At 43.8% G+C, this 24545-nt stretch overlaps 1 protein-coding gene and 1 long non-coding RNA gene across 3 annotated transcripts in view; one reads left to right on the top strand and one right to left on the bottom strand.

Annotated features, from left to right (window-relative positions):
* LOC126547091 (rac GTPase-activating protein 1-like) overlaps positions 1-22613 on the top strand; it is a 72812-nt gene extending 50199 nt beyond the window's left edge. The window contains exons 14-16 of one of the 2 annotated variants that reach the window (XM_050194950.3): positions 9047-9119; positions 17204-17275; positions 22495-22613. In XM_050194950.3, the coding sequence (XP_050050907.1) occupies positions 9047-9119; positions 17204-17275; positions 22495-22546 (197 nt within the window). In that variant the 3' untranslated portion in view covers positions 22547-22613. The remainder of the gene's footprint in view (positions 1-9046; positions 9120-17203; positions 17276-22494) is intronic. The other variant, XM_055062886.1, reaches the window with a different exon arrangement.
* On the bottom strand, positions 15689-23805 carry LOC129380826 (uncharacterized). Its single transcript, XR_008609029.2, has 2 exons — positions 23702-23805; positions 15689-16873 (listed from the first exon to the last, which is right to left on the bottom strand). It is a non-coding gene; the product is annotated as an uncharacterized lncRNA (long non-coding RNA).
* Between the last annotated feature and the right edge of the window lie 740 nt (positions 23806-24545).

Here is a 24545-nt window from a genome sequence, read left to right as displayed (position 1 = left end):
GCCAGGGAAGGTAGCCCGGATCTCCGAAGTTTGGAGCCAACGGAATTAACGCCTGTCCACCAACGCATGAGCCGCTGCGTACGAGGTGAGGCCCCCAGTTTGGTCCTCTCGCCGATTCACCAAGGGCAACGGCGGCAGTCAGCCGAGGTACCAGTGGGATGGCTACTCAAGTAACCCCTCCTCACGTCGTCGTTGACTCACCCTGGATGCCAGAATCCTTTCGCGGAGACACATTCGAGTATGCCAAGGACTGGCTCGAAAACTTCGAGCTTGTCGCCAGGTGTAACGGTTGGGACGAGACTGGATGGCTGAGGACAAGAAATTGCGACACCTAATGCGCGGTGTGAAACAGGAACTCTTTGCCGGCCTGGTTCGTAATCCGCCCCGCACTGTAGTCGAATTTCGATCAGAGGCGACGATGATGGAGAAGACGCTGCAGCAGCATGCGAGGCAGTACAACAGAGATGTAAGCGTCGCATCATTTGACATTGGGTCAGGAGCCCTCCCCAACAACATGGACGTCCTACGCGAAATGGTGAGGTCCGTCGTAAGGGAAGAGCTGCAGAAACTGCAGCTGGCCCAAAGCCCTCCTATGGTGTCCTCACTTGCTGATGTCATACGCGAAGAAGTCTGGCAAGTAATTTGTGAGCCAGAGCCTCAGGTATGGCCCTGCGCACAGCCAGAGCGTCAGTCACGGGTATCGTACGTCCAAGCTTTACGTCAGGACCTAGGACGCTCCGACTTTAGACGAACGGCCACAATACCCCAGGTACTTCCTCGCCATGTGCCGCCCATGCCAGAAGGAAGCCCACGTAACAGTGAGGTATGGCGCACTGCAGACCGGCGTCCCCTCTGCTACCACTGTGGAGAGGCTGGTCACCTATACCGGGAATGCCAGTATCGCCGAGTAGGACTGTGTGGCTTCTCTGTGAATGCGCCTTGCCCTCGAAACGGTGAGCGCCCTTATGAAATTGAAGCATTGTTATCTATGTGCCAAACTATTCGGAACCCCCAGCAACATGAACCTCGATCGGCAGTGCCTATGCGTTATAGGTCGCCCAGTCCGCGTCCCCCTTCCGTTACATCGAGGCATCGCTCACAAAGTCGCGACAGGAAAACTAGAGCCAGCGACCTATGGAGGCAAGGCTGCTGACACCCGGAACACCGAAGGCCCTCCATCGCCAATCCGACAAGATGACGGCAGTGACGAAACGACGAACAAGTGCAGTGATGACGCCGTTACTTCCGAGTTGCTCGTCATCATCGACGACTTCGAAGTGACTGCGTTGATAGACACTGGTGTGGACTATTAAGTTATTAGCAGTGTACTCGCCAGAAAATTGAAAAAGGTATTGACCCATTGGACCGGATCTCCAATATGTGCACCGGGGGGACACTTAGTCGACCCTGTAGGAATGTGCACAGCAACAATCGGAATTAGAGGCTTTACATACGTCAGCAGCTTTATTGTTCTCCCTGAGTGTTCCTGTGAGCAGATACTGGGCATGGACTTTTTGCAAACGAATGGCGCAATTATCGACTTGCAAGAATCACGCGTGTTGTTTTCCACAGAAAATGCTGTTATCATTTCTGATACAGAACAGCCACATATTTCTTCTCTCCGTATTGTGGATGAACACGTGACTGTGCCGGCACAGTGCAGTGTGACTATCGTACGGAGCGACGCATTTCGTGACTATGAGGGACTTTCAGACGGAAATATCGGGCTGCTACTGGAAAAGCAAATATGCGTGGCAAGAGGCCTAGTTCACCTGCGTAACGGATGTGCAGACGTCCTCTTGACTAACTTTGGCAATGAGGCACAACACGTGGCGAAGGGAACAGCCATAGCGTCTCTTCATGACTATGCTCAACTTGCGGATGTGTCAACCCTCGATGCAGCATCACCAGCTTCTGTCACTTTAGACAGTGTCCTTACCTCTATCGACATTGACCGAGAGCTGTCATCACTACAAAGAGATAAGATTGTGAACTTGGCCACAGAGTTTGCAGAATGCTTTTCGACTTCATCGAAAGTTCGTTGTACTCCCGTCGCAAAACACCACATTGTGATCGAAGAACCTGCAAGACCAGTGCGCCAACACCCGTACCGAGTGGTTCCAAATGAAAGAGAAGCGATAAGAAGTCAAGTACAGGAAATGCTCAAGGACGATGTAATACAGCCATCCAATAGCCCGTGGGCATCTCCGGTAGTCCTGGTCAAAAAGAAGGATAACACCCTACGATTTTGTGTTGATTACAGGAAACTCAACCTCGTCACGAAGCGGGATGTTTATCCACTCCCACGCATTGACGACACCTTGGACAAACTACGCAATGCTTACTTCTTCTCCTCTTTGGATCTCAAAAGCGGATACTGGCAGATAGAAGTGGACGAGCGAGATCGCGAAAAAAAATGGCATTTGTGACACCGGATGGTCTATACGAGTTTAAGGTGCTTCCATTTGGTCTGTGTTCTGCGCCCGCCACATCCCAGCGGATGATGGACACTGTTCTCTCCAGACTGAAATGGCAGTCATGCCTCGTCTACCTTGATGATCTGGTGGTTTTCTCCACTACATTCGAGCAGCACGTGCAGTGACTGAGAGCAGTTCTGGATGCTATTTGCATGGCGGGATTGAACATAAAACCCGAAAAATGACACTTCGGCTTTCACGAGCTCGACTTTCTCGGACACAGTCAGTGCTGAAGGCATCCGCCCCAATCCTGAGAAGATCACTGCAGTAGAAATGTTTGCGAAGCCAAGAAACAAAAAAAGCTGTTAGACGTTTCCTAGGACTGTGTGCTTACTACAGGCGTTCCGTAGAAAATTTTTCTAAAATTGCCGAACCAGTCACTCGACTGACAAAAGATGTCCCTTTTGTGTGGGAGAAAGAACAAGAAGACGCCTTCACTGAGCTACGACGGCGTTTGCAGAGTCCTCCTATACTTGCCCATTTTGATGAAAATGCCGAAACGGACATCCACACTGACGCGAGTAACGTTGGTCTCGGTGCCATACTTATTCAGTGGCAAAATGGAGAAGAAAAAGTTATTGCGTATGCAAGCTGTACCTTATCGAAAGCCGAGACAAATTACTCAGCTACAGAAAAGGAATGCCTGGCAGTTATATGGGCCATCAGTAAGTTCCGGCCATACTTATATGGCAGACTGTTTCGAGCCATCAGCGGCCATCACTCATTGTGCTGGCTGGCAAACCTCGAGGACCCTTCTGGAAGACTCGCTAGATGGAGTTTGCATCTGCAGGAGTATGACATCACGGTCGTTTACAAGTCCGGTCTCAAGCACAATGATGCTGATTGCTCATCACACGCACCAATCGAAGCTACGTCACCTGAATACGAGCAAGATTTCCCATTTCTTGGGGATGTGAATACAACGGAGATGGCTCATCATCAGCGTACTGATCCGGAATTACTCCTGCTCATAGAGTACCTGGAGGGTCGACAAGTGCAAGTGCCTCGAGTTTTCATCCGCGGATTGTGTTCGTATGTCCTCCGGAACAATGTCCTCTACAAACGAAACTTCGAGCACAGTGGTGAGGTGTTTCTGCTTCTCGTACCATCATCGCTGTGAGCTGACATCTTAGAAGCTTGCCATGATGACCCTGCAGCTGGCCACTTAGGCGTTAGTAGGACTCTGGCGAGAATCCGCCAGAAATATTACAGGCCGAAGTTGATGAATTTGGTGCAGCACTCTGTCAAATCATGCCGAGATTGTCAAAGACACAAAACACAGCCACCAACAGCGCCATTTGAACAAATAGGAGTGGACTTACTTGGACCATTTCCCGTTTCAACCTCAGGAAAGCGGTGGATTGTGGTAGCAACCGATTATCTGACCTGGAAAGCTGAGACCTCTTCTCTTACAAAAGGAACCGCCATTGAAGTGGCTCAGTTTTTTGTCACACACATAGTATTACGACATGGCGCACCTAAGGTACTCATAACAGACAAAGGAACAGCTTTTGTGGCCCATTTGATGCAGTCTGTTATGAAACTAACACATACTGCTCATAAAAAAACCACAGCGTACCATCCGCAAACAAACGGCCTGACTGAACGGCTCAATAGAACGCTCGCTGACATGATCTTAATGTACATGGACGTCGAGCATCAGACATGGGACAGTATTCTACCATATGCCACCATTGCATATAATACTGCAGTACAAGAGACGACACAGTTCACGCCATTTGAACTTGTTTATGGTCGGCCAGTAACAACAACACTAGACGCAATGTTACCTGTAAACAACAGCACCGAAGACTACCCTAACGTTAGTGAATACATAGAAAGAGCAGAAGAAGCACGGCAGTTGGCAAGGCACCATATCGTACAACAGCAATACGTCGACGCGAACCGGTACAACCTAGGGTGAAGAGAGGTACAGTACAACCCCGGAGACAGAGTGTGGGTATGGACGCCTATACGTACGCCCGGTCTTTCGGAGAAGTTACTGTGCCGTTACTTTGGCCCCTACAGAGTACTTCGCCGGTTAAGTCCCATAAATTATGAGGTAACTCCTGAAGGCCAAGTCTGCTCCACATGACACAGGACTCGCCCAGAGGTCGTACACAGAGTACGAATGAAGCCATACCACGAAAGGCATCGATTAACAGAAGTTGCACATACGATCAAGCTTAGCACCGGCCATCCTCTGACCACCGTCCTTTTAAGCAGTTAGCCTCTCTAGGCCTTTTCTACGCATCGGGATGATGCTTCTTTGGAGGGGGCTAATGCCGCCAGCATTACGAGAAGAAAAAGACGACCGATACATCGCAACTGCATTTCAAAGAGCCGCCACACCGCGAGCGTCAAGCGAAGCACCGCAACGCAACGCTGGGCCGGTGCTGACAGACTGGCGGCTCGGGCGCGAGAATCGGACGATTGGCACACGACAGGAGGCGACAAAGAGGAGACCGACATTCGAAGAAGCGATGCTTGAGGGACGTTTTTTGTTGTTGTTGAGTGTTCAGTCGGTTTTCGTTGATGGGCACAGGTTCACCCAGAATAAATTAGTTTTCGTAGAAACGGCTGTCATAACTGTTGGTTACAATATAATATAGTCAATCTTTATCGGTAACAAGCTAACTAGGCCCCGCGCAGACGCCATCAAAATCGGACATTGCGACATACTGGTGCAGGAACTTGAAAGCAGCATTGTTACCTGGCTTTCATTTTTGTCTTTTGTAATGTTAAGAGCTATTACTTTTCAATTCAACTTATTTTTTTCTCTTTAGTGTCCCTTCAATCTTTATATCCTGGCTTCCTTGCTGCCTCTAGAGGAGACATACTATTGCTTATTCAGCTCCATTGCAAGAAGCAGTAGATTTATAAATCCCAGTCAATTTTTATTCTGCTTTCTGTTCTGTACAGCAATGCCCAACCTTGTGGTAATAACTTTTTTTTTTCTTGCTTGGTTTCGCCATTGAGTACGAATTCCTAAGTCTCTGCGGCGAACATTTAATAACGATTGGCAAGCACCATTTGTTGTTTTAGAGCAACAACACTGGACGAGGAAGTAGTTTGGCACGCTACTTGCTTTCTTTTGAAATTGAAAGTCGTGTCAAACATGTGATGTAAAGCAAGTGAAATGTACACCTGTGGTTCACATATGACGAGATCCATCTGTACAAATTCCAAATGAAGCCTTATCATAAGAAGCCAACAAACACTGACACCAAGGACAACATAGGGGAAATTACTTGTGCTTAATAAATGAAATAAAGAAACGATAAATTAATGGAAATGAAAATGGATGAAAAACAACTTGCCGCATGTGGGGAATGATCCCATAACCTTCGCATTTCGCGTGCGATGCTTTACCAATCGAGCTACCGCGGCACCGTTTCCCCACCTTTGGCAAGTGCAAAAGTGGGGGAAAAGCAGGCGGGTGAACAGGAAATTGGCAACTACAGTGTCGATTCTGAAAACGCTAGAGGAGAGATGCTGGTAGAATTCATAGAAAGGAATAAGCTGAGAATGAACACCCTTTTCAGGAAACATAGCAACAGAAAGTGTACCTGGAAAAGCCCTAATGGTGAAACAAGAAATGAAATGGATTTCATACTTTCTGCCGATCCCAGCGTAGTTCAGGATGTAGAAGTGATAGGTAGGGTAAAGTGCAGTGATCATAGGTTAGTGAGGGCTAGGATTCACCTAAATTTGAACAGAGAAAGAGTAAAATTGGTCAAGAAGAAACAGGTCAAGTTAGAGGCAGTAAGGGTAAAAGCAGACAAATTTAGGCTGGTACTTGCAAACAAATATGCAGCGTCAGAACAGAGAGATGATGATGATGACATAGAGGTAATGAATGAAACCGTAACGAGGCGGGCTTCAGAGGCAGAAATTGAAGTGGGAGGCAAGGCACCAAGGCAACCAGTAGGCAAGCTCTCCCAAGTATTAAAGGACCTAATAAAGAAACGACAAAGAATGAAAGTGTCCAACTCAAGAGATAGATAGAATTCGCGGAACTGTAAAAACTGATCAACAAGGCGAAAATAAGTGATACTTGAAATTATAACGCGAGAAAGACTGAGGAAGCCGTAAAAAATGGTAACAGCCTGAAATCAGTGAAAAGGAAACTTGGCATAGGAGAAACCAAGATGTATACACTGAAAGATAAGCAGGGTAATATCATCAGCAATCTCGAAGGTATAATAAATGGAGCGGAAGAATTCTATGCTGACCTCTTCAGTACCCAGAAGACTCGGAAGAACTCCATTTGGAACGGTAATGAACAGGATACAGAAACTCCTCTTATAACTAGAGATGAGGTTAGGAGGGCCTTGCAAGACATGAAACAGGGAAAAGCGGCAGGAGAAGATGGAATAACAGTTGATTTAATCAAAGATGGAGGAGACAATGCTTGGAAAACTGGCGCCTCTCTATACAAAATGTCTATCAACTGCAAGGGTCCCAGAAAACTGAAAGAATGCAAACATTATACTAATCCACAAAAAGGGAGACGTTAAGGAACTGAAAAATTATGGGCCTATTAGCTTACTCCCAGTATTTGATAATACTCCAAATAGTTACCAAAATAATATCCAATAGGATAAGGGCAACACTGGACTTTAGTCAACCAAGGGAACAGGCTGGCTTCAGGAAGGGATTCTCTACAATATATCACATCCATGTCATTAATCAGGTTATCGAGAAATCCGCAGAGTACAATAATCCTCTCTATATGATTTTCATGGATTATGAAAAAGCATTCGATTCAGTAGACATCAGCAGTCATAGTGGCATTGCATTTTCAAGAAGTACAGACCGCTTATGTAAATACCTTGGAAAATATCTACAAAGATTGCACAGCCACCTTAATTCTACACAAGAAAAGTACGAAGATACCTATAAAGAAAGGGGTCAGCCAAGGCGACACAATCTCTCCAATGCTATTCACTGCGTGCTTGGAAGAAGTATTCAAACTATTAAACTGGGAAGGTATAGGAGTAAGGATCGACAACGAATACCTTGGCAACCTTCGGTTTGCCGATGACATTGTTCTATTCAGTAACACTGCAGATGAGTTGCAACAAACGATTGAGGACCTTAACAGGGAGAGTGTAAAAGTGGGGTTGAAGATTAATATGATATGCACAAGACAATGATAATGGTGAACAACCGGGCAAGGGAACAAGAGTTCAGGATCGCAAGTCAGCCTCTAGAGTCTGTAAAGGAGTACATTTACCTAGGTCAATTAATCACAGGGAACTCTGACGATAAGAAGGAAATTCACAGAAAAATAAAAATGGGTTGGATCGCATACGGCAAACATGGGGAGCTCCTGACTGGAAGCTTACCGTTATCATTGAAAAGGAAGGTGTACAATCAGTGCATTTTACCTGTGCTGACATAAGGGGCCGAGACTTGGAGACTGACAAAGAAGGTTGAGAACAAGTTAAGGATCGCAAAAAGAGCGATGGAACAAAGAATGCTAGGCACAGCTTTAAGAGACAGAAAGAGAGCGGTTTGGATCCGAGAGCAGATGGGTATAGACAATATTCTAATTGACATTAAAAGAAAGAAATATCGCTGGGTAGGTCATGTAATGCGCAGATTAGATAACCGTTGGACCATTAGGGTGACAGAATGGGTACCAAGAGAAGGGGAAACGCAGTCGAGGACGGCAGAAGACTAGGTGGAGCGGTGAAATTAGGAAATTCGCGGGCATTAGTTGGAATCGGCTGACGCAGGACAGGGGTAATTGGAGATCGAGGGAGAGCCCCCCCCCTCCTTGCGGCCTTTTGCGCGACGAAAGACGCGCAAGGTTGAGCCACGATCGTCGGCTTCCTTCGCGCGGCGACAACGACGGCAAAAATGCACCTGAAGTGTCCATATAATTCCTATCGCAATAAAAGCATTAGGCATGGTGTCGGACACAATCGCGCCCGCCGGACACAATTTCAGACGCTGAATCGTACCGTGTGTCACCTACTTCATGGCAGAAAGTTCAGGGTGCGATAATTATGCGAGAAAAAGGAGAAAAAACAAACTTCTTGATTGGAAAAGTGGGGTCTGCATTCATTACGCAAGTGTGTTCACTATGTGGGTAAATACGGTAATTACTTAGTACTGAAAAGAAGACCCAGAGTTTCACTCGTACCTTTGGAACTCTTCTTATGGTGAAATGATGCCAGAGCGGTACTTTCTCTGAACCAATTGAACAAAATCGGCAACAGCACAGTGGCTGAAAAAGCTGCTGCGATTATGAATCCTATAATGTGTTGCTTGTCAGTCTATCCTGTTTCAAGTTTGCTGCTGTTTGTGTAGTCTGTATCTGAACGTGATTCATTGTTAATGAAGTTGTATGTATCCCACAAAATGTGTGTGCTTAGGGCAAAATGTGTTTGTGCATTAATTTCTGGACATCATACACCACCGTAAATCGGTTCACAGTGCCACAGGCAAAACGAGTGGACTTGAAATGTCTGGTTGAGAATTGGATAGGTTGTTTCTTTTTTTAAGTAAGGTGTCAATTAGTATAGCATGTTCTCATTTTTCCTTTTTTTCCTTTTTAGCACCAGGAAGCACTCTGCTGGGTCCAATCTATGGTTCTGTTGGTAAAAAAAACTCTCGATTGACACCAAAAAGGTAAATACCATCTGCCTGTATTGCATTTAAAAGTTAACTTGCATCTTGGCTTCAACAAGATGGCTGAACATCCCAGCTGTTTACAGCCTGCATATTTTAAATTCTGCTTTACATACTAAACTACTTAATAAATTAATACACATACCATACTTCATTGTAGCTATTCAGCATCTCAGTTATGCAATTACAACCTTTGTCCATGAATTTCCAAGATTTATTTATTTTCTTCTTTAGTAGTGATTCCCTGAAACATGTGCTGATATGTGTTTGTACCACCATCTTTTAAGACTAAGCTGTGTTGTTTGTTAGTTGTGGCAGCCGCTAGATGGCATTTTGTGGTTGAAACATCCATTGCTGCCACTCCTTGGTGCATTCTACTGCAAGCGACTGTGAACAGACAGATGTGAGCTTCTTCGTGGCGCCCACAGCAACGAGGCATTATCCCTGGCCTGTGTTCGCAAGTGGCACATGCAATTTATATTGAGGGGAACATTAGTGGAAGATGACACAAGGCAGGGGCGTCCTTCAATCTCATGGAATGAACACATTGTAGCTCAAACCAAAGAAATTGTGCAACAAGACAGTACTGTTAGCCTGCATGCTGTAGGATGCTCTCGAAATCAGTAAGGCAGTATGCCAGCAAATCTTGTGCGAGAACTTGGAGAAATGAAAGCTGTATGCCAGGTTAGTGCCAAACTCCCTCATAGAGGACCAGATTGAAGAAAAAAACGGACATAGATAGGTTTGTGCAGATTTGCTCTTGGAGGCGCACATCATTGCTGAAGACAAAACATGGCGCTTTCAGTACAGTTTTATAAAACGTCAAGTGCACGCCCAAATAAAAATAAAATTGGAACAAAAGTGTTATAAATTTTCACCCACATGGGCATAGTATAGACATAAAACATAAGAACTTGCATAGTGGAGCAGGCTACATCACTTAGGTAGCCATACTTTACTGACTGTGCAGCGATTATTTGCACTCTCTCAAGAGCCCTGTGCATGCAAATAAACCACTTGTTAGCTCCTAATGCTCCATTTGAGCTTTTAATAAACACTTCATAATGTACTATGTAATGACAGAAACTTCCTAACTTCAAGAATACTAGTACGTGAACATCTTTGCCACGGTATCCGCATTTCAATGGGGGCACGTTAAAGATCCCCTAATGATCAAAATTAATCCGGAGTTCCCCACTATGGTGTGCCTGATAATCAAATCGCAGTTTTGGCACGTAAAACCCCAAGAATTCATTCATTCGGTAGCATAACAACTATTCATTATTTGAAACTATTCAAAAATCTTATTCCACTTTCTTTAAGACTATAAATTTCAGAAACAATTTATCGTGCACTTTTCTCGGCTTGTCCGTTGCTCTTGTATGGTTGTAGTGCTATTCGCAATAATCTAATGTGGGAGGTACATTAAAAAAGTATGTATTGTAAAAGAATGTAATGTATAATGCAATTTTCATCTATGGAAAACAAACTAAGTGTTTGCACAGTATTCCTCATATTAAAAAAAAATTTTGCTTTAAGCCTGGCGGTCTTTTGTGTGCCCCAGCATTGCCAGACAGCATTGACTGCCCACCCCCTTCTGAGCGACATGCCGCTTATAATGTACAATATAATCCTCTAAAGAGACAGCCATATTGGCACTTCATACAAACATATGCTTGTACAAGTAGTGATGTAATTTTAACTCATTGACATGGATTTTTTCCATGAGACCTCTTTCTGTAAATAATTTATGTAGGATATTCATTGTGGAACAAATGTGCAATTAATCTCAAATCTCTTAATATTTTTTCATTAAATGAAATCCTAGACCTCTAAACCCATGAAAAATGTACTGGTAAGCCTCAGAGTGCTTTAAATTATTCAATACAGTAGCTTTTGTACGGCCAGTTGTGTTTTCATTTTCCATGTGACTACTGTGTCGGGACGTCAACACACAGAAGGTGGTCACATGACATTGCCAGGATACAGGGCATATCCAGGACATTGTGACCTTTTAACACTCGCTGCGGCTCGCTTGGTTGCCTCCTATGCTGTTATTTTTTTGTAGGGCCAATGTAGCAGCAGAGCAGACAACCAAGTGAGCTCGAGTGTGTGTCAAAACATCGTAATGTCCTGCTCCCACATGACCCCCTTCTGGATCATGATGTTACAACACAGTAGGAACAGAACTAAAACTGACCATAGAAAGCTATTATATTACATTATTTAGGGCATTCTGAGGCTTGTGAGTATTTCTTCTAGGGTTTAGAGGTCCCAGGCCTTCATTTAATGCAAAAAATGAAGTCTGAATTATTCTTTCATTACTCTAACATGTCAACTGTATTTGTGCAAATATGGCATATAGTGTAAAGTGAACTTTGTTGTACAGTTAAGCCTCGATATAACGAAGACAGTAAAATTGGCAATTTGCTTAGTTATATCGAAATTTTGTTGTATTGAAATTCAACCTTTTATACAAGAAATACAGTCGCCGAATGAATTTTCTTACATGGAAAGGGGCCACAGAATTTTCTGAATTATCGGGCAGTCGAAGAAAGCAAATTTGAATGAGAACAATTCATTTTGATAAATTTGGGAGTTGGCAACGAATAATACGGTTTCATGCCACGTACGTCGGCGATATCTTCACATCAGCGGTACGAATTAAGCGAAGCCAGCCATGCTTTCGCATGCACTCCACCCCCGCGACTGATAGCGTGGACCATACTGGGACGACGCTATCAATCAGAAAAGCGCCGGCAGCGGGGAGCTAATGCTTCGTCTGCCTCTCGCACCAAGTCACCGAAACTCAAGATTAAGCAACCTACAATACTAAATGCGTGGGAAGACAGCTTACATGGTGCCATGCCGTCTTGGCACACCATTGTTGGTATACGCGGCAGATTACCTCTAAAGCAGGGTGCGCGGCTGCGTATGTGCTCAACCGCGCTTACAGCCATGCGCAGTCACAGCCAAGACACGCACGAGAAATCGAGACGCGTGCCAACTTGCCTCCTACTCCGCCTTCTCCTCGCGCGCGCTTGATCGCGTCACTGCGAGCTCGCTCCCCTCCTTCTTTCCCGTTGCTCGCGTGGGAAGGCGACACTCGTAAAGCCACCATCTTTTTTGTCTCACCCTCATACACTTTAACTCGCACCTAAAGCATGCAGTGTGCAGGGTGCGATAGGATCTTTTGCATTCAGACTTTATACAGAACATGATGCGGCTCCACTTCGTGGCACGATTTGAGAAGTACGTTTGCAAGCAGCCACTTGTAATTCAATCATTTGACCATCTGCATCCGCCGAAGCTTCCACTTATTCTCTCAGCTCTTCTTTTTCTTTTTTCTTTTTTTTCCCAGCGCCAGTGACATTTCGTTATATTGAAATTGTATACAAACTCATTCGTCATATTCAGGTGTTAAATACATGGTGTTCTATGGACAAGAGGTTATGAAAAGTTAAATACTTCATTATCTCGGGATTATCGTTATATCGAAGTTTAACTGTACTTCTAAAAATGTTGATTGGGACATTTTTAAGGAGCTTTGAAGAATATTGTAGAAAATAAATGAAAATAACTAGTTGAGCATTCTTGGACTAAACGCTAGATTACAATTTATGGTGTTCTTTGTAAAGAGATAGTCCATCGTGCTTGGTTTTTTGCAAGTTTAGAGTGCTTGATGCGACTTCTACTTATTGGATTAACAATATTAATCAAGAATTGAGGAAATATGAATTCGTTATTGCTACATTTGTTTGATATTGTTTGAATTGTGTTAAGAGGAAGCTTTATCTCGGTACCAACTCTGATACCGCCTATTAAAGTACATGTAAAACACAGGAACACTTTTATGAAACAACCCCTGAACCAATTTAAATTAAATTTGTTGCATTTGAGAGAGAACAGTGCATTCTAGTGACTGTAAGGAGGAAGCCTAAAAGCAGAGAAGAAGAAACTAGGAATTGGCAAGAATCAAATGTATGCGTTAAGAGACAAAGCCGGCCATATCATTACTAATATGGATGAGATAGTTCAAGTGGCTGAGGAGTTCTATAGAGATTTATACAGTACGAGTGGAACCCACGATGATAATGGAAGAGAGAATAGTCTAGAGGAATTCGAAATCCCACAAGTAACGCCGGAAGAAGTAAGGAAAGCCTTGGGAGCTATGCAAAGGGGAAAGGCAGCTGTGGAGGATCGGGTAACAGCAGATTTGTTGAAGGACGGTGGGCAGATTGTTCTAGAAAAACTGGCCACCCTATATACACAATGCCTCATGACCTCGAGCGTACCGGAATCTTGGAAGAACGCTAACATAATCCTAATCCATAAGAAAGGGGACGCCAAAGACTTGAAAAATTATAGACCGATCAGCTTACTGTCCGTTGCCTACAAAGTATTTACTAAGGTAATTGCAAATAGAATCAGGTACACCTTAGACTTCCGTCAACCAAAGGACCAGGCAGGATTCCGTAAAGGCTACTCAACAATAGGTCATATTCACACTATCAATCAGGTGATAGAGAAATGTGCGGAATATAACCAACCATTATATATAGCTTTCATTGATTATTAGAAAGCGTTTGATTCAGTCGAAACCTCAGCAGTCATGGAGGCATTGCGGAATCAGGGTGTAGACGAGCCGTACGTAAAAATACTGAAAGATATCTATAGCGGCTCCACAGCCACTGTAGTCCTCCATAAAGAAAGCAACAAAATCCCTATAAAGAAAGGAGTCAGGCAGGGAGATACGATCTCTCCAATGCTATTCACAGCATGTTTACAGGAGGTATTCAGAGACCTGGATTGGGAAGAATTGGGGATAAGAGTAAATGGAGAATACCTTAGTAACTTGCGCTTCGCTGATGATATTGCCTTGCTTAGTAACTCAGGGGACCAACTGCAATGCATGCTCACTGACCTGGAGAGGCAGAGCAGAAGGGTGGGACTAAAAATTAATCTGCAGAAAACTAAAGTAATGTTTAGCAGTCTCGGAAGGGAACAACAGTTTACAATAGGTAGCGAGGCACTGGAAGTGGTAAGGGAATACATCTACTTAGGACAGGTAGTGACTGCTGATCCGGATCATGAGAGTGAAATAATCAGAAGAATAAGAATGGGCTGGGGTTCGTTTGGCAGGCATTCTGAGATCATGAACAGCAGGTTGCCATTATCCCTCAAGAGAAAAGTTTATAACAGCTGTATCTTACCAGTACTCACGTACGGGGCAGAAACCTGGAGGCTTACGAAAAGGGTTCTACTTAAATTGAGGACGACGCAACGAGCTATGGAAAGAAGAATGATAGGTGTAACATTAAGGGATAAGAAAAGAGCAGATTGGGTGAGGGAACAAACGCGCGTTAATGACATCTTAGTTGAAATCAAGAAAAAGAAATGGGCATGGGCAGGACATGTAACGAGGAGGGAAGATAACCGATGGTCATTAAGGGTTACGGACTGGATTCCGAGGGAAGGGAAGCGTAGCAGGGGGCGACAGAAAGTTAGGTGGGCAGATGAGATTAGGAAGTTTGGAGGGTCAACATGGCCACAATTAGTACATGACCGGGGCAGTTGGAGAAGTATGGGAGAGGCCTTTGCCCTGCAGTGGGCGTAACCAGGCTGATGATGTTGATGATTATGATAAAGTGAAATTCCAATTTAGGGCCTGGGATTTTATACAAAAATTCGTGAAAATTGATATGTTTAAAAAAATGGAAGCATAAAGTTTACGAGATGGTAACTCTGCACTGAAAACACAGACATGGTAGTTCTGTGAACTGCATCCTTTTTTAGAGCGCCCAAGTGGAAAATTTTAATCTATTAATTTACAGCTTACGAAAATTTGTTACATTTACGAGGGTTTTGCAAAATTCCTACTTGTATAATGGTATATTTCATAATAATATATAATACGTCGATTTTGTCCACATTAAAGTATGAGGACGAATGCCCCTATTTTTTATTAGTCAAAGTAAGATACACACAGGTAATTACAAATGTATGTACTCTTCTACGTACCTTACACTATTTGTCCACATAGTCCCCACACCGGTTCAGACACTTGTCCCATTGCAGCACTAAATTTGAGATGCCCCTGTGGTATAATTCATCGGGCTGACTGTAAAACTAGCGTCGGACTGTGGAACCACCGTCAGCCTTTTGCAAACTCGCAACTCCACTACCACCTCACACTTCTCAAAGTGAGACACCTTTCCTCATACGTGGGCTGCATTTCCCTGTGGATTTCGACGGACATTCGACCCTTGCTCCATAGAAAACTAAGCACACTTAGTTGCTCGTATGCTGTGGATGTGTGAAGCACAGCCACAGTCTTCAATAACTGACAGCAGCACCTTGCCACAGAGCTACCGGCAGATAAGACCAGGACAGGCCAAGAAAGGCCCACCGCTAGGAATTGATATGTTGACTTTGCATTTACAGCCGTAATTTGGCTAAAAAACAATAGGCGCAAAGACTTTCTGATTCGCCCTCATATTATTAGGCGCATTTTATAGAATTGTGATAGCGTCTTTAATTGCCAAGTTCCAGAGTTCTAGACATGAATGTTTTTTTTTTTTTTTTCATTTTACTATTTTAAATTATTCTGATTTAAAAAGTGATGACCTAAATCCGAATTTCGCTTCCTAGAGTCACTGGATTTAAAATTTTTCTTTTAAGTGCAACAAACCTCGTCAAATTCGGTGCAGTGATTGCCAAAAAAAGTTGTTCTCCTTTCGCATGTATTTAGATAGGAGTCCCCAAGCTAAAGCTTCCTCTAAAGACATTTTACCATGTTGACCTATAGGAGAAAGGGAAATCGCGCCGTTTCCTGCAGAAAGGCCATGGCTGTATGCTTTACACATTCATACTAACAGCACATCACTCTTTGTGGATCCTGATAGTTAATATGTTGGCTTCTTTCGAGTGCATGTGTTCAGTACATCCTGTTAGTCTTTAAAGGGCCCCTCCCCTCACCAGGCCCCATAGCAAATTTTGCTTATACACTGGAAGTTGTTCGTGTCCTCTAAGGAGCATTCTGCTGCAAAACTTTTTCAGATCGGCTCATTAATAGCCGAGATAGAAATATTTCAGTGCCGCGAACCCATGATTTCAAGAGGCAAGCTCCACTGCATAGCAAGACACTCTCTCCACTCGCCCCGTCTAGCTACTGCAAGCGAAATTCCTTCCCTGCGTTCTCCCATACCGGACCTCGAGGATCTTGTGACGCATACGTCACGGGCCCCGCCCATTTTTTTGTTCCCCCTCCTCGCTATTTTTTCCCCCCTGCACTGCACACTTTTGCTGACGGTGTTACACACGAGCTGTTCTGATTGTCCGGTTTCGCGCAGCACACGATTTTGCTCGCTGTGCACAAGGACACATGACCAGTGGTATAATTCAGTGCTACACGAATACAGAGGCAGAACAAGCAGATCTTAGAGCATGATCACTCGTTGGAACATGGTAGAAAATGGCATAGTTTCAGTACCTGCGCACATGACTCCACAACCGTGGGAACAAGCAGACGAAATCGAAGTACATCTCTCTTGCTTCGATGCGAAGTAAAGCACAAACACGCAGACATTTCGTTTGCATGTTTTATTATTTCTCTAAGCTTCAATTCATCAATTCAAGCAACAGTCACACAAATAACAGAAGTTGCCTTGAATAATTCTCGAAGTCACCACGAGCGACGTCACACCGCAGACACGAGTACGTAGGCGCAGGGACAAGAGTACGTCACCGTCCGGCTTGGAGTGTGGTCGCCGCAAGAGAAAAAGAAAACGGTGTTCAGATTGAAATTTCAGACCTTTCCGCGGCGCGTAGCGATGTAATTCTTTGCAAACACAATCATTAGCCCACATTGTATGCTCTGCGCTTGTCAGCTTAAAATGGCCAGTTTTGGTGAGGGGCCCTTAAATATCTTGCACCAACTTGTGCTCCAAAAATAAAAGAACTGGAAAGGAAGGATCTGGTACTACACTAAGCTGAAGGCAGTGTCAAACTGTATGTTTGCATATTCAGTGCAAGTGTTTCGTGCTATTTGTTTTAATTTGGTTTTCTCATCTTTTGTCTTCAAGACCAACGCCAGCTAGTTGCAATAGGCTTGGTAGTAGCGCAAGCGCCAAAAACCAGAGGAATCTCGCCAAAGGGTTAGTGTTTCGTTTTCGCTTGTGCTGTCTGTGATTTTCTTTCTCCTAATTGCCTTGTGTGCGTATATTTTGCTCAATGTGCTGTGGTACGTCTATCTAGTCTCCCCACAGTGAAATTTGTGGGCTTATTACAAAAAACTGAAACAAGCATGTTGTGTAAAAGAATACCTTTATATTGGCACGTTTTCTCAATGCACATTCTTTTACTTGAAAGTAAACCACCTCACACCTTAGGGCAGCTGTAGATCGGTTAGTATTGCACAGATGATGACTAATTTGTTCACAAATGGATGCAGCCACATGAGTTTATGTTCACTTTTTTTTTTTACGAAATCAGTGTGTCGGGTTATTTGGTAAGTGCGAGATGGTTACACATAACATCAAAATCCAGCTTTCTCTGGTTTAAGCATCCCATTAAAATTTCGAAGCTTAAAACAAGCATGTCACAAATTTGTGACAACTGGCCAGAAGCATGCTTTGCTTCTATACTGTCTATCCTCTCCTCTTGTCATTACTCCCACTACCTCTCCCCTCTCTGCTGGCAAGATCGTGATCGATTCCTGGTGACTCGCCAGTCGGTCACAATGCTCCTGAGGAATATGGCAAGTGACCCACTGGTGGGTCATCACATACAGTAATTGGGACTTCAAAATGTACTGCCTCAATGAATGTGTTGGAGGGATTGTAGCCCGTTCTTAACATTACCTAGTCTCAGCAGACTCGCTGGAGCCGAAACTGACTAATAAAAAGATCATGTCTATCTCGCTGCCCTCTAGCTTTCTTCATGCAGCCGCCATCATTTCTGAAGGCCCTGTAAGCCCTAAGCTTTTTGAAAACCTTGTTGTGCAAACACAGCACATTTTTTTTTTTTTTTTTCATCCATAACACCAGCTTTAAAACATTAGGCTACTCTCAGAAGCAATAAGAATGAAAATGGGCCACATGGCACAGACCTGCGGGGCCATTTCAGTGGTAACACTGGCAGCATAATGAAAGGCAGAGAGTGGCAAGATTGACATTACACTTTCCTCAGTTTGTTTTAATGCATCATCGAAGGTGAAATAATTGCTCATGTAGTTGCTGTGACAGATCATTTTCTTAATTTTCAATGAATTAGCTAGATAACTTCAAGAAAGCTTTTCAATTGCATAAGTGAACAGCCCTCAAAAGTGAATAATTAAAAGGTCACCTAAATCAACTCTGTCCATTCTAAAACTGCACAAGTTGCCCTTTAACTAATGGCCACGAAGCCATGTACTCAAATAGTAACCATAGTCACTAGGATTTAATGTAGTTGCATAAAAATTTGTTGCCTAAAAAAAAAAATACTTATACAGTCTGTGCTCGTTACAGCGGACCAGAGTACAACAGACTTTCGGATATAACAGACCATATTTCAGCCTTAGTTTTTTTTTCTACCTATTTGATTAGTGCAACGAAGTTCGCTTTTAACGGACCACGCTATTAGCAGACTATCGGCTACAGCGGACGAAATTAACGGTCATTTATTTTTTATTTATTTTTTCCCAAAATCAAGTCTATAGAAACTTTTGCCGTGTCGACACAGGCTGACAACTGACGTACGAGGGTCAGCCGACAATCACTGCTCAATATCACTGCTCGATATATGGAGGGAGGGAAGGAGGGAGGGAGGAAACATGCCATCTTTTGCGCTTGAGGCACGAAGTCAGGGAGGTGAGAGAGAATGGGGATATACTCCAGTCCGTCAGCTGCTGCTTACGGCGCGGCCGCTGTATCTCGAAAGCAATCTGCGGTGTGGACAAAGTGCTCGCCCGCGCGGACACCATATGTTGAAAGCGATCTGCTATGTGAACAAAGTGCACCCAGTGCCGGTAGCTTCCCATGCGCTGTGCTTGCAATGTTTGGTTCGCGTTGAAGCGAGAGACAGCACAAAGGTCAATTCGCTTGCTTCTGCTGCCGCGCTTATCTTGCTTAATTTGCCATCGCAATCGATGCTTCACCTTCTGGGCGAAACTGCGACTTTTTTGTTTATTACTTTGGACATTCGTCACTCTCTTTGCAATAAAGTTGTCAGACATTGCGACGAAAGTTTCAGAAGTGAGGTGTTTCATATATTACGGACTTCGAATAAAACGGACGTTTTTTGTTGGATTATCAGGATCCGTTGTAACGAGAGTCGACTAGTACTTCGCAATACTATACAGTTGCCGGACTCAGTGGGGAATGCCTACATGTCTGAGTAATCAGAAGCTCAAAATATTGGATTTTCCAAAAGTCTTTATTCCACAAGGGGCCAAAGAGTGTGCTGTATTCTCGGATCGCCACTTTTGGGGCGACTGTCACTTTTGCTATACACTGCAACCAAAATACCGCAATCTCTGCTTGACTCGGTGACTAAATTAGCCCGCGGTCGTGCAGGCAGAGTCAAAATTGTCAAACTGCATGCTGTAAGGTGTCCGAAATTTTGGTCCTTGTTAGTTTTATGGGGCCAGTGGCAGTGCTGCGAAGCTGTCCGTATAAACAAGCATGTACAAATTATAGGTCAGCGACTGGATAGCCTCTAACAACAAGTACCTATAATTGTACTGCGAAAAGAGTAACAGGGCGGGCTTTCATATTATTCATGCTGGAAGACTCTTCATTGTGACATGAGGTGAAATAGGGTGGAATTCTTTGGGCGCCTTGCATGTTGGTTTATTACCAGCAAGTATTATAGCTAAACTACTGCTCTTACTTGTCGCTCTACTTAAAGGACTCCTCACCAGGCCACATAGCAGATTTCGGTTATACACTGGAATTTCTTGTGTCCTTTAGGGAGTGTTCTGCCGCAGAAATTTTTCGAATTGGCTCATTAATAGCCAAGATAGAAATATAGTGCGAACCCATGATTTCAGGAGGCGAGCACCACTGCCAAGAGAGGCACCCTCTGCACTTGCCCCGTCTAGCCTCTACAAGCGAAATTCCTTCCCTGCGTTTTCTCAAACCGCACCTCGAGGATCACGTGACACATACGTCACGGGCCCTGCCTTCATTTTTTTTTTTCCCCTCTCTTTTTTGCTGCACGGCACACTTCTACTGATGGTGTCGTGCACAAGCTGTTGTGTTTGTCTCGTTTTGAGCAGCACACGATTGTGCGCGCTGTGCATGAGAACACCTGACTAGTGGTACAAGTCAGTGCTACACGAACACTGCGGCAGACACAAGCAGATTACAGAGCATGATCGTACATTGGAACACTGTAGAAAATGGCATTGTCTCAGTGTCAGCGTGCGCGAATGTACGACGTGGGAACAAGCAGATGAAACGGAAGTACATCTCTCTTGCTGCGGTGCAAAGTAAAACAAATACACACAGACATTTGGTTTGTGTGTTTTATTATTTTTCTAAACCTTAATTCATCTATCGATGCAACAGATTACACTAATAACAGATGCTGCCGTGAATAATTCTTCTCAGTCATGAGTCACTAAGAGTGAGGTCGCAGCAAAGACACGTGTACGTAGGCGCACTAGCACGTATACGTCATCCCTCCAGGGCAAACAGCATTCGGTTCGAAATTTCAGCTATTTCCACTGCGTGTAGCGATGTAATACTTAGCAGACGCAGTCGTTAGCACGCATTGTATGCACAGCGCTTGTCAGCTCAAAATGGCCAGACCTGGTGAGGGACCCTTTAAAGGCACAATAAAGGCAAATATTAAGTCAAGCTAATGTGATAGATTTGTACTCAAGAATGTCTGAGGTGTCAATATCATCGCGAACAGAGCTTTAGTACTCAAGAAATTGAGGTAAATGCGGGACACAATTAGACTCCTCCAGAACATTAAAGTACTAGCTCAATGACGAAGGCACTCCTCACTATAATTCTGTCACTTACACTCAACCACTTGTAATAGAAGGTTGAGTGTATTGCATTATAAGACTAAATAAAATGCTACTTCTCCAGTTCTTGTGAAAGATCTCATTGACACTACCCTTGGCGACGACACGGGCGGTTGAAAGGTTTAATTTTCTCTGCTCAGGAGCCGCCCGTGCTTTCGCATTTCAGCAGCTTTGTTATTGCATCATGCTGCACTGGTTTTGCTGCCTCGCGAAACTCGCAGAAACTTCAAGTAGTAGACGATGCCACATCCACTTGACCAAAAGCAGCTGCAGAGGCAAATCCAACTTGGCTCAGCTTCTCCATGGCCATGCATTAGTGTTTAGCGCAGAAAACCGTAGCGCCGTCTGTCGGGCCCTTTCTACTCCCTAACAGCAGTAAAGGGTGGTGATGGCTTATGCAACGTCACCACTCCCCAGCTCGGGGGTGAGCGATTTGAATTGCGCTAAAAGTATGCGGACCCTTCAGATGCAGTTTCCTTGTAAACTAAGTCTCCTTTTCCTTTCTTTTTTTCTGGCACAAAACAAGTGCTGCGATGTTTCTGGAATGGTACTTTAACAGTCCACATCGACTTAGTATTTGTATTTAGTGTCCCTTTAAAAATGGAAAAAATATATCTGCACATACTGGTTACTCTGTATACATACAGAAAAAAAAAATACTGTATAACTCAAATTAAATGGGAGTTCAGCTGGTGACAAGGGATGCTGCTAGGGCAATGTAGGCCAGTTTTTAATCCTGCGACCATAGTTAACAGTTTAGTTTCAGTTTTTCATACCTCTCAACATGCTTCCAGTATTAAAATGAGACTTGGTGATAACAGTAACCAAAAGATCACCTGTTCAGTTTACTCTAAATTGTAGGAAATATTGCTACATAGCAGTGACATCATATATGAGCCAGTGGGTGTTGCAGACTTCCAAAATGTACCTTCAATGGAACAGTGATAGCTACTATAAACTTCAAGTGCACATAGTCCTTGGGCACAATTATTGAAAGCACATCTGATGCTGCCAAAACACATTTCAGCCATTGATAGTACTCCATAGTTGTTGTTTTTTTTCATTCATTTTCTGCACATTCTTTTTAACCCAACATGTACCAGCAATCTGTATAATGTGTAGCCAACTGCGACAATATGTGCAGGACTTGGTAACAAAATTTCACGGAGTGCAAGTGATGCATTTGAGGTTGTACTTAAGCATTGTCAGTGCATGTTTTACATCTACAAGCTAAAGCGTTGGGCTATGTTAATTGGCCTTTCATTTCATTGTGCTATTTTAAAGGCTGCCTGTCTTGTCTCATCAAATGGCAGCACTTAGTTTAGGCATTCACTGGTTGTTTCCTTCAACTTTCAGGAGTTCGTCTGGTTCGAAGAGGATCAATTTTTATTCACCTATTATGAAATGACCTGGGCATGCCCGAAGCCTCCACTGTTTTTATTTGCCTATCGGGAAATAAAAGAATACAACAACAATTTGTTTCTCCATTTTAAAAAATGGAGAGGCTCAAGCCAAAAGCAAAATAAATTTGCTTAACAGGCACTCGAGCCTCCTTTACATGGCAGTTCAGACACAGAAAACAGCAGTTTGAATTTTTACTTGTAATAATGTGCAATCAAAGAGGTATGTGCACAACACTTGATTTGATAGCTGGTTTAGAACAATCTAATTACAGATATTTAATCGCACCTTATGGGCATCATTAATCTTATGGGCATCATTAAGGAGTGCGCAATATAAGTCGGTGGTAACGCCGTTAAACAGGAAACCAGTAAGCTATCGCAGGAGACGAAAGATCTGATCAAGAAACGCCAATGTATGAAAGCCTCTAACCCTACAGCTAGAATAGAACTGGCAGAACTTTCTAAGTTAATCAACAAGCGTAAGACAGCGGACATAAGGAACTATAATATGGATAGAATTGAACAGGCTCTCGGGAACGGAGGAAGCCTAAAAGCAGTGAAGAAGAAACTAGGAATAGGCAAGAATCAGATGTGTGCGTTAAGAGACAAAGCCGGCAATCTCGTTACTAATATGGATGAGATAGTTCAAGTGGCTGAAGAGTTTTATAGAGATATATACAGTACCAGTAACAGCCACGACGATAAGATGAGAGAGAATAGGCTAGAGGAACTTGAAATCCCACAAGTAACACCGGAAGAGGTAAAGAACGCCTTGGGAGCTATGCAAAGGGGGAAGGCAGCTGGGGAGGATCAGGTAACAGCAGATTTGTTGAAGGATGGTGGGAGCACTGTCCTAGAAAGATTGGCCGCCCTATATACACAATGCCTCATGACCTCGAACGTACCGGAATCTTGGAAGAACGCTAACATAATCTTAATCCATAAGAAAGGGGACGCCAAAGACTTGAAAAATTATAGACCGATCAGCTTACTGTCTGTTGCCTACAAAGTATTTACTAAGGTCATCGCAAATAGAATCAGGAATACCTTAGACTTCTGTCAACCAAAGGACCAGGCAGCATTCCGTAAAGGCTACTCAACAATAGACCATATTCACACTATCAATCAGGTGATAGAAAAATGTGCGGAATATAACCAACCTTTATATATAGCTTTCATTGATTACGAGAAAGCGTTTGATTCAGTCGAAACCTCAGCAGTCATGGAAGCATTGCGGAATCAGGGTGTAGACGATCCGTATGTAAAAATACCGAAAGATATCTATAGCGGCTCCACAGCCACCGTAGTCCTCCATAAAGAAAGCAACAAAATCCCAATAAAGAAAGGTGTCAGGCAGGGAGATACGATCTCTCCAATGCTCTTCACAGCGTGTTTACAGGAGGTATTCAGTGACCTGGATTGGGAAGAATTGGGGATAATAGTTAATGGAGAATACCTTAGTAACTTGCGATTCGCTGATGATATTAACTTGCTTAGTAACTCGGGGGACCAATTGCAATGCATGCTCACTGACCTGGAGAGGCAAAGCAGAAGAGTGGGCCTAAAAATTAATCTGCAGAAAACTAAAGTAATGTTTAACAGTCTCGGAAGAGAACAGCAGTTTACGATAGGTAGCGAGGCACTGGAAGTGGTAAGGGAATACATCTACTTAGGGCAGGTTGTGACCACGGATCCGGATCATGAGACTGAAATAACCAGAAGAATAAGAATGGGCTGGGGTGCGTTTGGCAGGCATTCTCAAATCATGAACAGCAGGTTGCCACTATCCCTCAAGAGGAAAGTGTATAACAGCTGTGTCTTACCAGTACTCGCCTACGGGGCAGAAACCTGGAGGCTTACGAAAACGGTTCTGCTGAAATTGAGGACGACGCAACGAGCTATGGAAAGAAGAATGATAGGTGTAACGTTAAGGGATAAGAAAAGAGCAGATTGGGTGAGGGAACAAACGCGCGTTAATGACATCTTAGTTGAAATCAAGAAAAA

The sequence above is a fragment of the Dermacentor andersoni genome, chromosome 1 (assembly GCF_023375885.2).
Source record: "Dermacentor andersoni chromosome 1, qqDerAnde1_hic_scaffold, whole genome shotgun sequence".
NCBI lineage: Eukaryota > Metazoa > Arthropoda > Arachnida > Ixodida > Ixodidae > Dermacentor > Dermacentor andersoni.
This window is presented reverse-complemented; position numbering and strand designations above follow the sequence as displayed.